The sequence below is a fragment of the Gymnoscopelus braueri genome (genome assembly GCF_963280865.1).
Source record: "Gymnoscopelus braueri genome assembly, chromosome: 19".
NCBI lineage: Eukaryota > Metazoa > Chordata > Actinopteri > Myctophiformes > Myctophidae > Gymnoscopelus > Gymnoscopelus braueri.
Window position 1 is genome coordinate 33035220 of NC_137621.1, and position 12978 is coordinate 33048197.

The window sequence follows — 12978 nt, forward strand, 5'->3', positions numbered from 1 at the left end:
CATCGGCCAGATTCTGGTCGATGAAAGCGTGTAGGCTTAGGAAAAAACCAAAAAATCACCGCTACTATAATGTCTGCTTCCACTCTTGAACATCTATTTCTATGATTTCGACTGACGTAGTTAACGCGCAATCGCCATACAGGTCCATTCGCTAGTAGTGAGGGAGGGGAAATGGCGTAGATTACAGGGTGTGCGAAGAAGGGGCGAGGAGACCTTCTCCTCTCTTACTATGTACAACGTCTCGCATAGTACGTCCTTGAAGATTTATCTAAATGTTCAATCACCTTGTCAGATCCGCCTGGTCAGAAATTAGTCCCGTGATCCAGTTCCGATTATCCAAACCCGGTAGGCTACCACGGTAAAGGGAATGTCTCTGGCTTTTGTTTACCAGCGTGCGAAACGTTACACATCACAGTGAAAATGTATATCCTACGTCATTCTGAGGAAACCTTCGTCAAGGTCAGTGCTTTTCATCCATTTTTAAACAGCTCGCCAAGTTCATACTTGTTGTATGCCCCCAAATTTGATTGGCAATATACTTTAATACAGTTCCACAATCAGATGACGCCAGCATTGGACAGACGTCTACCCCCGGCCAGACTCAGCAGCACCCACAGTTGTGCGAGACCCTGTGACAGGTGATGGGCCCTCGTCAGAAACCCTGACAGGTGATGGATGGGCGTTCTTCCGTGGGAGCCCAGAATGACCCATCGTGATCGTGAAGATCTTCCCACGGTCAGACAGAAGTGTCTCTGAACAGGGAAGTCATTGGGTCCACATCAATCCCCGTCATGTATGCTACAATGGCATGTATTTTCATCAGTGAGGACACCATGCAAATCCTGTGAATCTGCCAGGCATTTTATATAGTTTTAAACACTGGCTATATTACATTGAGGCTTCAACTAGGTCGTGCCTTCTAATGTGGTTGAGAAGTAGTCAATGCTGGGAATTGGTTGTATGTGCATGAGTATGTGTATGAGCATTACTTTGACATTTCAGATTAGGGTATTCTTTATCACTCTGTTCCAGTTGAGATGATTGTATGAAGCTAGTTTATATGTAAACTAGTCTTCTTTGGTCATCATCCTACATGTAAACATAGTCAAAATGTTCTTTAAAAAGTTATTTAAAAATGTGCTTATGCATTGCTGGCCAATTCCTCACAAAAACAAAAAAGCTAGTTTCATAATGCTAACATGTAAGCATAATGAACCTCCTGCTTAAAACCCCAAAAGCCAGAAGGATTGTGAGCCCACGCTTTATGTTCTATACTTGTAATGAAAGTCTAGAATCTAGATCAAGTGGGCTTTTGCCCTTCTGTTCCACATGAGGTTTCTGTCCTCCCTGAGCTTGTTCTTTAACACAGGTCCACATTGCGTAGATGTTTTGTATTTCATTATGAACATACAATTGGTTATAGGCTTACTTTTCTGTGAAGAAAATGAAAGACAAAATACTGTAGCAAAGATCTAGGCCTGTGATTGAATTTGACTTTTACCATATTTGTTTAGTTTTTTTGCACTACCTCATTGTCATACAAGTGAACAAGTAGCAAACATGATCAATATGAGTAGCCAAATAACTTGTCAAAGTGCCCCAGCAGTTATAGGACCATCAGACGAATTTGTTTCATTTTGTGTCACAGGTGGCAACTTAAAACAGCAGGGTCATTTGCACACAAGTATATTTATGACAACTGTAGAAATACTAGGTACTAGGTAGCTCTAGGTATCTTACTTGCAGTTCAGACATTTTAATGAAGGGGAAAAATGTGTTTCATTAAAACAGTCCTCAATGCATCTCCAGGTGTGACATACACAACTATACTAACAAACCAAACCTTTTCCCCTATCACCAAACTCTTCTTGCTCAAATTGTTTTAATAGCCGGTAAGAGACAGTGTAGCCTAATTGATAGATGGATTGTTTTGTTTTCTTTATGACTAAACTCCAAAAACCAATCAACCACATGAATAACACCACACAATTCTTTGGAGTTAGCATTCATTGTTATTGTGTTTTAAGAAATGTACGGAACAACATGGCATTTTACCTCTGTTCTGTCACATTCTCTGGTATGTTTGATTGGTCCAGAAAAGCCAGTGTGTGAGTTTCTGCTTCCATTACGGTGAATCACAACATATTCACCATGGATTGGCCCAGTGTGAATGAAAGTAAACCCTGGTATAATTTACTAGACCTGTTTTGTTTGCATTTTCATTTGTAAAAAAAAAAGAAATTACTGGGAATTGTGCAATATTTTACCTTAAAACTGTCATGTTGTTGATCAAATGGTATTTTGTATAAACAAGTGACAAGTTGTTTGAAAGCAACAAAATCACCAATGTCTTCCATTAAGATATGTATAGACTCATATGCATTAGCTTATTTAGCAGAACTGTGGTGCCAACATTATTGTAGCCATGCATGAATAGTAGTGATGCTTGCTTTATGAAGAATAGCAGAATTGATTTTCAAAGAAATCCTTCTGTCTAATAAGACCTTTTGTTTAGATTTAATGTAAAAGCAGGACAGTATCAGTATATCAAATAAATTATAATTCTGGTTAGTTATGTCTCTAGTGATGCGAGACTCAGTCCTAGGCCAACGTAAGACCTTGTTTTAGTCCAGGCTTAGGGTGTACACTAACTTAAAGTAAGAAATAACTTAAGTATATAACTGTAAACACTAAAGGACAAATGTATCACAAGTAATATTAAATAGGCTCTTAACCACAGGATGTTCAACTGCTTTTTAATGAACTGCTTTATGTTAGGTTTCATAAGGCAAGAGATGTTTGACTTTATTTCCCTTTATACTTTCATAAGTTTAAATGGATCAATTAGACTACTTCTCCAGATATGACCGCCAAAAAGCTCTCCAATGTCAAACTTATTGAGAATTATAATTAATATTTAGAGTAGTACCTTAATTATTCTAGATTTGGATCTGATAAGGTATCCTAAGTAGTGAGGTAGTCACTGAGAAAGATAAATCACCATAACATTGTAATTGTACATAATACCTCATAGTTCAGGAGTCAGAATGTTCAATTTTATTTGATTGGGGTTTTGGAAGCAATAACGCAACAATGCATGAGTTTAGTGCCAGGGTAATGTGGAAAGGATTCTGTAATGTAATGTGGAAAGGATTTTCTGTTCTTTTTTACAAGGTTTTGCCTATGGCAGCTTACGATTAACCCTTTGGGAGGTGCATTATATTTGGCTTTAGAATACAGTATCACTGCTAACACCTTGGCATTGCATTAATAATAACATACTGAATTTATATAAAACGAGTGAGGCAGACCAATTCCTAGGCTTTGTTTTTAATGCATCACTAACTATCCAAAACCAAACAGTACACTGTATATTCTATACCGTATAGGAGTGAAAGCAATAATGGCCAAGTCATCACTTTTGTAGCATTGTTTGATCTATTGAGTTACTGCATGGCCTAAAAGGATAACATGGCTGAACTTAACACTTGTTGAAAAGCACTTTCTCTCATGTATGAACTGCATCATCGTCATCACCACCACCAGCTCCGTGTCTCAAATACTGTGTTCTAAAAACTCTGTAATGCTATATACTGTATGTGGGGATTTATATACAATATTAATATGTGGGGTTTTAAAAAATATATACTGTGTGCATGATTTAGGCTAGCAGAATAACGAATGATTTGTATTGCATGCAATAATCCAACTTTGTAATGTGAATGAGTTAAAACTATGGTACTGAAACGTTAATACCAGATGTTCTGTAACAAGGTGATGTATACAGCAAGGTTATTTGACATGACGGCAGCAAGTTGATTATGGTGTAGATTTTATTAACTGTTCTAATTACACAGCGATTCTGGGAAGAAAAAACATCTAGAACACTGAATGCACAGACTTCATTGGATGTTTAATGGCAATCAGTGGAAATCTAAAGAAAATACATCACTGATTATTCTTTTTTGCTTGCTGTTGTGTCAAACTAACCAAGCTGCTGTTGAACTGAATGCCAACTGGCAAACTAACCTATGCTATTAAGAAAACAAAATGAAGAACAGGCTGAGGTAAAGAATATTCAGTGACATTTCTTTGTTGATCAAATGTTTTTTTCCACTTGTAGAGGTGGGGTATGTAGAAAACTATGCACTCCAAAGGGAGGAACTGGGCATGCTATTTGTGAATCTCTTGTCTGGTTTTGTATTTAAAAAAAGAAAATGTATCAGAAATTCAGCAATAAAAAACAGCATGGTGCCAACTTGACAACTGCAGCAGTTCTCGATTATTAACAAATGGGCCTGTGTAATCTAATCTTTGCTGTTAAGAAAGGGAAGAATACCATTTCAGTTTATGAGTGGCAAGTGAGTGGCAAGTGACTCACTGCCCCATAACGATAAGGTACGCTACTGTACGTATAGGTAGGTATAAGATAAGGTTTCAGTCTCCGCTGGGGTCATGTTTTAACAAAGTTCCCTTGAGAAACCCCTGCTCACACTGTTAGTCATTCTGCATAAGCTTGACTATGGAAATACACCAGAAAGTAAATAGTGTTTGTATTTGCTTTGACAGAACACAAAAAATAAGTACATACAATCTCACCATTAACTAAATTAATTTAACAAATGTACAAGCCCAGAAGCCAACATCATCATGAAAACATATTGTACAAAAGAACTTGAAGAACACTGTGCTTCAGTCGCACGTTTCACTGCTGGTGCTCCTTTCAGACAACCTCTTTCTGATGAGTGATACTGGAACAGATACAGCTTCAATCTGCTGCTTCAGCTAGAATGCAACAGATGTGAAGAGGTGTTACTGATTAATAGCTCTTCTTAGGTCAAATTGATACATCACGTCAGTGATATGCTATTGTCTTACATTGTCTATGGTCTTTCCTAAGGGTTCAAAGTCAAATGTGAGTTTGGAGGCTTTCACTGTTAGCTTGCTGTTCAGGATATAGCTGTGGAAGGAAACAAAGAAGAGCATATCAAAATAGAAAAAGACTCTTGCAGGATCACAAGCATTGTAGCAATCAGGATTCTAGAGTGACCCAACAGGATCAAAACACTAGTACTAAAATAAATTTCAAGAGCAATGTACACACAATGCATGTTCAGACATAAGGATTCTCATTGAACCCCCCCCCCCTTCCTACACATGCGCGTACACACACACACACACACACACACACACACACACACACACACACACACACACACACACACACACACACACGCACACACACGCACGCACACGCACGCACATCCACTCACTAAATACCAGGTGCTGGGCTCAGTGGCGTCGCAAGGAATTACATTTTGGGGAGGCGAAATGTGTCGGTTGCTTCAAGTCAAATATGAAGAAGTGAAGCCTGGCAGACAGCGTAGCAAGCGAGTGTGGCGAGCCTGAGCAGACTGCAGAATATTTACTCACCACCTGTCCCCTTTACAGACCACCTTCAGAGGCCAGCCACTTCCAAGTGGGACCAGAGACAAGGGGCGTGGCTACACAACACTGAGTTGGACATTTGACATTTGACAAAAGAAGAAGCCTAGAAATTCTAAACCAAGAGCTGTCCAATGGGAATCCTGTGAACTAGATTTAGCCATTTAAAATAGTTTGACACAGAGCTCCACAGTTGACTGTGCCCTGCCCCCCTGGGCAACTCTTTTGCCTGAACACCGGAGTAGATATGACAGAGTACCTGGTTGTAGGCACAACTCACCTGTCATATCTACTCCGGTGGAGAGGGGATGCTGGTCATCAATGTGACAGAGACAAAGGGTTCTGTTAGAGTACCTGGTTGTAGGCACAACTCACCTAACAGAACCCTTTGTCTCTGTCACATTGATGACCAGCATCCCCTCTCCTACATAGGTTCTATTCAAACATGAAATGTTAGGGTTATTCAGAATATGAAATTCAGAATGTCGACAGGCTTTCAGAAGCACTTCTGGATGGAGGCCTTTAAGGAGTCTTACCAATTGATGTTGGTTTTGTAGAGGAGGAACACTGAGCGCAGCGCATCCAGGTGCTGTGGGGTTGTGTGGACAACCGCACCCACAACACATTGGCAACCAATGCACTTCAGATCACTGCAGATGCTACATTTGGAGACAAACATTTTTTAACTTTTAATGAGAGAAGTTGCAAATACAATTAAATACTTTAAATAACGGGTTCTAGTTAACAAGACATGTGAAGTGCTGATGTGTGAGCCAGCCGGATTTCTGCACAATGTATGTATTGAATTGGCATTTGGCAGTAGTTGTGAATGGAGAGAGAAACTGTTGACAACATCCAAACATTCCCCAGACAGTTACGTCAGTGGTTCTCAACCTCTTCAGTCCATGACCCCCCAAAATAATCATATTTGAACTGGGGACCCCCCAAAATAATCATATTTGAACTGGGGACAAGCACTTGGAATTGTAGGAGTTGAGGCATTACATTTAGCTTGACTCGGTTCCACAGATAAATATTGTGAAAATAGCCGATCTATAAGCTCACAATAGCTCGTTTGTTGATTACTTTTGATGCAGTAATGGTATTTTTTTTATTTGATTGCATTTTTAAGGTATTATTAAATGTGTCACTTTACTGTCATCTGGGGTACCCCCCAAAAATCATGTGGGTACCCCCCTGGGGGTCCCAACCCACAGGTTGAGAACCAGTTATGTGATGATTTGTACTGAAGACACAAGTTTCAGTCCACTGACTATCAGTAGTGATACCTGATGAAGGTATCTTGATACCTTCATCAGGAGGTACTTGTGATACCTGATGACGGTAAGTTGAACAAAATGTATTATAATAAATTGTTATGTAAGTTAAGACATATACATTGGCTGTTTCACTCCTACACGTCCACCTTAAGCAGGTAATTTAATTTAACAAGAAATGTTAAAACACACACACAAAAAGTGCAAAAATACTTTCTTTACTCAAGACATGAACCAGAAAAGGGGTCTACCATGTTCTGATATTCCCAGTACAACCTGTCTTCTACAGGTGGCCATGTGTGATGCTCAACATATTCTGTATTATCTCACCAATGAGCCATTTCTCCTTCCAGTCCTGAGGCAACCTCATGACTGACAGTCACATTATGGGTTAACCCTAGTATGAAAAATGCACTTGAGGTTAGATTAGGTACAATGCCTTGACAACAGTGGGCCTGCACTGCTGTGCACATGACATTTGTTTTATCAGTAGTGTAAAGTAACTAAGTACATTTACTCTACTGTACTTAATTACAAATTTGACTTTGAAACATGTGAGTACTTTTTCCACCACTGGTTTTCATTCATAATATTGAGCCAACACAACACCAGAGAAACATTGATCACAAGCCAACATCCTGGCCGATCCTAGTTTTGGAAAGGTGTGAGTAAACTTACTTGAGCATAAAATCGAGTCCAACCATCTCAACTCTCCACAAACCCCAAGAGAGTCCCCGAGCACAGTGTTGCATCGCTGACAATGAAAGGTCTTGAGGTGTTTTCGCCCAAACTCCATCGTATCATATTATTATTATGTCTGCTTTGTAAGACTAGTATGAACTCCCATATGGTGTTTTCCTTTTTTAAAACGCCCCCTCTCCCACCTACGTCAGTTTCATGCAGCACTGCCCCCAAGTGGTTAGAAATGTGAGCTGTCGATTCCCTATGTAAAGTGAGATGATGATTACTAGCGCACTGTATTTTCGTTACACATTTGTACCTTGAGATTGAGAATCTATTGTTGAGATAATATAGCTTACGTTAACGTTTTGTCAGATAATTTTAAAATAGCTATATAATAAAGTAAAGAAAGAAAGAGGGCGTAACTGGTAAACACGCCCCGTGGTTCCCAAACGTTTTAGCTCAAGACCCAAAAGAGAAATCTGATGTTTGCCCGGGATCCAAAACCCACCAAACTAGTGTAAATAGCTGATCTACAAGCTCAGAGGCGCCGCGTTGCGAGCTTGTAGATCTCCTATTTTCACTACTTCTTTGATTATTTTTAGTTTATTCATGAAATTCTTATTGAAAAATGTTTGAATTTGTTTTCAACTCAAAATGTTGATTTTTTTTTTGTGTGGAAATCTTTAGAACATCTTATTGAATAATAATAATAAATGACAACGAATAGGAAACAAAAAATAAAGGGATATTCACTCGCGACCCACGAAAATGGATCTGCGACCCACAAATGGGTCCCGACCCACTGTTTGGGAAACAGTGCCGTAGCCCCGCTTAGCCCCCATTGGCTGCAGGGTACTTCCGCTTTGACCAACGAGCCAATGAAATGCCTTACGCTCCATGTTTTGAAACGAGAGTTGGTTTTAACCGTCAGGGCGGGTGATACAAGGACACTGCTGTCTGTCTGCTGCCTGGCCTGCATAGTGTTGTGTTTGTTCGTCGAACGTATGAGAGAAACAACGTGTGTGTTTACTTTGTCTTCGAAATTACATCAGATATCGGATTAAAAAAATGGATCTGGACACCATGAAGTATGCGGAGCTGCGAAGTCTGGCAAAAGAACTCGGGATCAAAGCCAACAAGATGAAGGTAACGAGAATACAATAACTTCAAACATGCTTGAAAAGTCCAGTAGCGATTGTTGCTAAAGCTAGTTATAGATTTGTATTAACCGTTTCACTCACACGTCAAAAGGATGACCAAACGATATGTACATGCTTTAGTTTATTTCGATCCACATCAACAGTATCACAAGACGTTGTAATTCAATATTTCATACTGTTTGATCGAAAAGACATAGGCTGAAGCTCGTAGCTTATGTATGCCTATCCTTTACATGTTGGTTTAAGTTGTTTATAGTTTCAAAGTTCAAATTGAATGAACAAACACTCAAATGATCCACAATTACATTCATTACATTACATTACGGTCATTTAGCAGACGCTTTTATCCAAAGCGACTTACAATAAGTGCATTCAACATAGATAGGGAACGAAACCACTAATCACCAGAAGTATTACGTGCATTCTCTTCTAAAACAAGCAACTAAGAACTACTCAAAACTACTTGTTGTTCGTATTAATCGAACACTCAAAATGTTTCAATATTTACATTCATGACTTCATACTTACACACACCTTGGTAGACCGAATGAAACCTTATGTTTATATCTTACACAGGCAGAGAAGCTGCTTATGGCGATCAAACGGCATTACCAACAACAAGAGGAGAGCGTCCAGGTACGTTTCGTCAATATAACGGTTACTCACTCATGATATTTATTAATGTTAAAGTAACCCTTACTCTGATGATGTAAATTGGTCATTTAAATTTAATTGACTATCGTGTTATCTGTTATTAATGATAATATAACTTGCACTAATGATTTAATGTGTACGAGGCATGTAGCAGCCTCTTGGTCCAGGGGTATTTTAGATCTGGTCTCGTTGAACTCTGCTGGCGAGTTCTCACTAACCAGAGCTAGGGCATTTTATTTCCATGTTTCAGGGAAATGAGAGTGACAATGTGGACCCTCAAGTGGACACAAATGGAAGCCAACCTCTTGTCCAAGATGACACAGTAACTGATGAGCCCGTCCTCAACCCGATATCATTCGTGACCAAGCGTGGAAAGGGAAAGAAATCCAAGAGAAACATCTCTGAGACAGAACTGCCATATACAGCATCCCAGGTATATAGCATTGTCTGTGTTGTCTCTCTGAAGTAATGCAATGGCCACATCAGTGCAAAGATGGTAGAGAACACACTCAGCCCTCGAAAGAAAAGGGGACGGCATGAGTAGCGATAACAGAAGCTAGTGTCTTTAAGTAAAAAAGAATAAATGTCTGTGGTCTTAGTGCATATAAACTTTTACATTGCTGTTGAAAATTAAGCAAAGTAACAATTTGTCTCTAATTCAAAGGAAAATGAAGTTGCTGGTGCAGGGAGTGCCAAAAGGAAGCGGTATTCATCCACTGGTGGTTCTGGTGCGATTGTCCCCACTGAGATTGGTGTAAACGGCAATGAACAACAGCCTCATAATGCAGATGAAGTCCCAGCGGGTGGTGTGACAGGTCAGTAAAATTGTGGTAAAGGCACCGGGTGGGCTGTAGAAGTAATGGAAAGCTGTACTATGTCGTCATTTTTTGGGGGTTCTAATTTTGTATGAAATAGCTGCCAGAAAAGCTCCAGGAACTGGTTGTGTAAAATGGATATCTCTGCATTACATTGTTGTCCTTTTTTGGGTAGTGTATTATGGATGAATTATAAAACATGCTGCTTATCATTTGTTTCGTGCATCTCTATAGAACTTATTTGGATGTAAAGTAAACTTGTATAATTTTTTTTTCATGTGTGTGGTAAACGATGGACCAAAAGCGATGAAAGCTGGTAAAATCCCACGCTATGAAGGACTCCTGAATAAGTCGAAGGCCTTGAAGTCGGTTACACCCAGTAAGTTTTCTTTTCTGTCATTACAGTTCATTTGGTTTCCTGAAAGTTCCACCAATCTTGTACATCTTTTTTTATATAGTTTTCTTACTACCTCTACAACTGTTTCTGAATGTTTTGTACAGACTTCAAAAAACTGCACGAGGCACATTTTAAAAAGATGGAGTCCATTGACTCTTACGTCCAGAGGAAGCAGAAGCAGGTGGAGACTTACAGTAATTCAGTGAAAGACCTTAAGGTAATCAATTATTGAAATGACATGATGGTGGCATTGCTGAAATACCAGTATGACATGATTGTAATCTTGTTTTCTTTTTTCTTGTGTTTTCAAACAGACACTGAGGGAAAAGACTCCTTTGAATCCAGTTAAAGGAAAAAATCAAGTGAGTAATTCACTCAATCACTAATTGAGAATTCTGTTTTATAACCACTACTAGCTTAGCAGTTACATACAGTACATACACTTTCAATGATCGTTTGTTTTTGTGCTGGTGTATTTTTTTTTATAGAAGCCACCCCCAGGCCCTGCTTCCTTGTTCAGCCCTGCACTGACCAAACCAGCTGATGACAAACGCAGACATACCTCAGCCAGTAAACCTGTGCTCAAAAAACCTTCCCAGAAGGAAGATGCTCTGTTCCGGCCATCTGTCTTGTCCACACGCAGGATCAATGTTAGGTGAGATGCTGTTTTACATCTTGTCCTCCCGGTTATGGTTGCTCCACTCCTGGTCTATGGCCAGCAAAAGAGAACTTGTTGTACTGGGCATTGCATAGGTGTGAATATAATAAATAAATAAATTATTGAGAAAATGTATGGATGATTAGTGCATCTTGAGGATGTCCAAAAACTTAACATACACAACCAAATGTCAACTTTTTGCAGGTTCTCCCAAGCCACACAGGACAATGAACATAAGAGGACATTGGTGAAGACGCCGGCACGTATGTCATCACGTATCTCCGTAGGCACCCCAGGAAAACAGAACAATGATGGAGGAAAGGTCAACCCAGTAAAGACTGCCGACGTCTCGGCTATGAAGACCCCAGGTAACATGATCATACTGTTAAAAATACACTACCATTTGAGGGACTCGCAATCATTGTGACATAGAAAATGTTGCATAGTCACTACTTAATTGAAACGGCAAGTTGCTGGAAAAGTAATGCACCCTGAGAATGCTCTGTATTTGTCTCTCATACTTATTTTTTCTGAATTCCAAAGGAGCATTTGTTTTCATGGGCAATGTAAGTGTTTCAAACACCCCTGGAAATAACAAGAAGCCATGCTTTGACCTGAAGGAAAGTCTGTCACGTCCCCTCGCATACAAGCCCCATAAAGGTAAGTCTGGCATCTTAAGTCTAGCATCTTCAAATTCTCTGCTGCTTAAATATGACACTAGTGGTTAAATAAATGTCTGATTTTGTTGGTGTCTTTATTTTATAGGGAAACTGAAGCCATTTGGAGAGAACGGAGAAAACACAGCAGGAGACAACTCTCAGATCTCACAATCGCATCAGAAAAAATACAAACAGCACCAGGTCGAAACAAGGTATATTTGACCGAGATTTGAAAAAGGGTTGTTAGATTTTTAGTAAGTAAAGTAAAAGATTAGCAAATGACATGGGGTGTGCTGGGGATTTTTTTACTAGTGGAGCGCTACGTCTCGTGGACGTGACGCAATTGGCAATCGCCAATTGAAATGACCTCTTAAATATGTAGGCCTATTTATTATTAACCCACAATATATCGAATGTTGTTCTATTTACTTGCATAATGGCGATACTTCAGTGTTGTCATATGCATTACCTTGCAGACGTAAATTTTGTTCATGAATCCATCAGCCACTGTTAAACCATTGATATGCATCCAGCCAGGAGTATTCCTATGTTAATTCACGCTGTGTCACACTCTGCAGCTTTTGTAAGCTTAAGAGGTGTGACTGTGAATGGTTGTTTTTGATCGATACACAATGTAGACACACTTTCGCGGATACTCACGTGCATGTGCGGGCACGCGTGCAGCTCAAACAACTACTGGATCAGCGCGCTACCTCAAGTAGTACACACCTGCAAATTATATTGGTGCCATTGTCTCGGAACAAGAAATAATATCATCATTCAACTAGAGCTTGTGTTTAATACATGGTTTGCTGTATCCTATTTTCTAAGGGAGGACAGGAGAGCAAAGCATGTCAAAGGCAGGAAACAGAAGAAAGAAGACGTTCTTGGGGCCAGGAGGGGCCTTACAATGTCTTAACCGTTAAACCCCCATCCCCACCCAAAAAAGCAGATCTGCAAGTTCGTTTTGTACATTTCTTTTTGTAACGTTTTGTGCTCATTTGTTTTATAAATACTTTTGAACGATGCAGCGATGTCCAATTGTATACTGTCTGTAGATTGTTCCCATTGTATTGTTAATCTCAATGTAGAGGTACTTTTGTTATGTTTATATTTTGAATGCAGCTTAATAAATGTTCTTAACTCAAGTTTAATAACTCAAGTTTAATTCTATCACTTAATTTCCAATATTTTCCAGTGAAAGAATAGAGATGGACAGATGCCAATAT

The 12978-nt window shown here is 39.4% G+C and overlaps 2 protein-coding genes and 1 long non-coding RNA gene across 5 annotated transcripts; 2 read left to right on the plus strand and 1 right to left on the minus strand.

Annotated features, from left to right (window-relative positions):
- Positions 1-153: 153 nt before the first annotated feature.
- Positions 154-1494, plus strand: LOC308074386. Its single transcript, XR_013932099.1, has 2 exons — positions 154-459; positions 550-1494. It is a non-coding gene; the product is annotated as an uncharacterized lncRNA (long non-coding RNA).
- A 2321-nt stretch (positions 1495-3815) lies between these two features.
- Positions 3816-7503, minus strand: oip5 (opa interacting protein 5). Of its 2 annotated transcripts, XM_080413822.1 has the most exons (5): positions 7401-7503; positions 7053-7119; positions 5982-6104; positions 4879-4960; positions 3816-4785 (listed from the first exon to the last, which is right to left on the minus strand). In XM_080413822.1, the coding sequence occupies exons 2-5, from the start codon at positions 7061-7063 to the stop codon at positions 4693-4695; spliced, it is 309 nt and encodes a 102-aa protein (XP_080269948.1). In that variant the 5' UTR covers positions 7064-7119; positions 7401-7503; the 3' UTR covers positions 3816-4692. The 2 variants fall into 2 exon arrangements, with proteins under 2 accessions (XP_080269948.1, XP_080269947.1); XM_080413821.1 differs by lacking the exon at positions 7053-7119 and having other exon boundaries at positions 7401-7431.
- Positions 7504-8347: 844 nt separating this feature from the next.
- Positions 8348-12719, plus strand: nusap1 (nucleolar and spindle associated protein 1). Of its 2 annotated transcripts, none has more exons than XM_080414551.1 (12): positions 8348-8552; positions 9143-9202; positions 9471-9653; positions 9885-10035; positions 10325-10414; positions 10537-10649; positions 10747-10794; positions 10921-11087; positions 11295-11458; positions 11634-11750; positions 11856-11961; positions 12581-12719. In XM_080414551.1, the coding sequence occupies exons 1-12, from the start codon at positions 8475-8477 to the stop codon at positions 12666-12668; spliced, it is 1365 nt and encodes a 454-aa protein (XP_080270677.1). In that variant the 5' UTR covers positions 8348-8474; the 3' UTR covers positions 12669-12719. The 2 variants fall into 2 exon arrangements, with proteins under 2 accessions (XP_080270677.1, XP_080270678.1); XM_080414552.1 differs by having other exon boundaries at positions 10340-10414.
- The last annotated feature ends 259 nt before the right edge of the window (positions 12720-12978 follow it).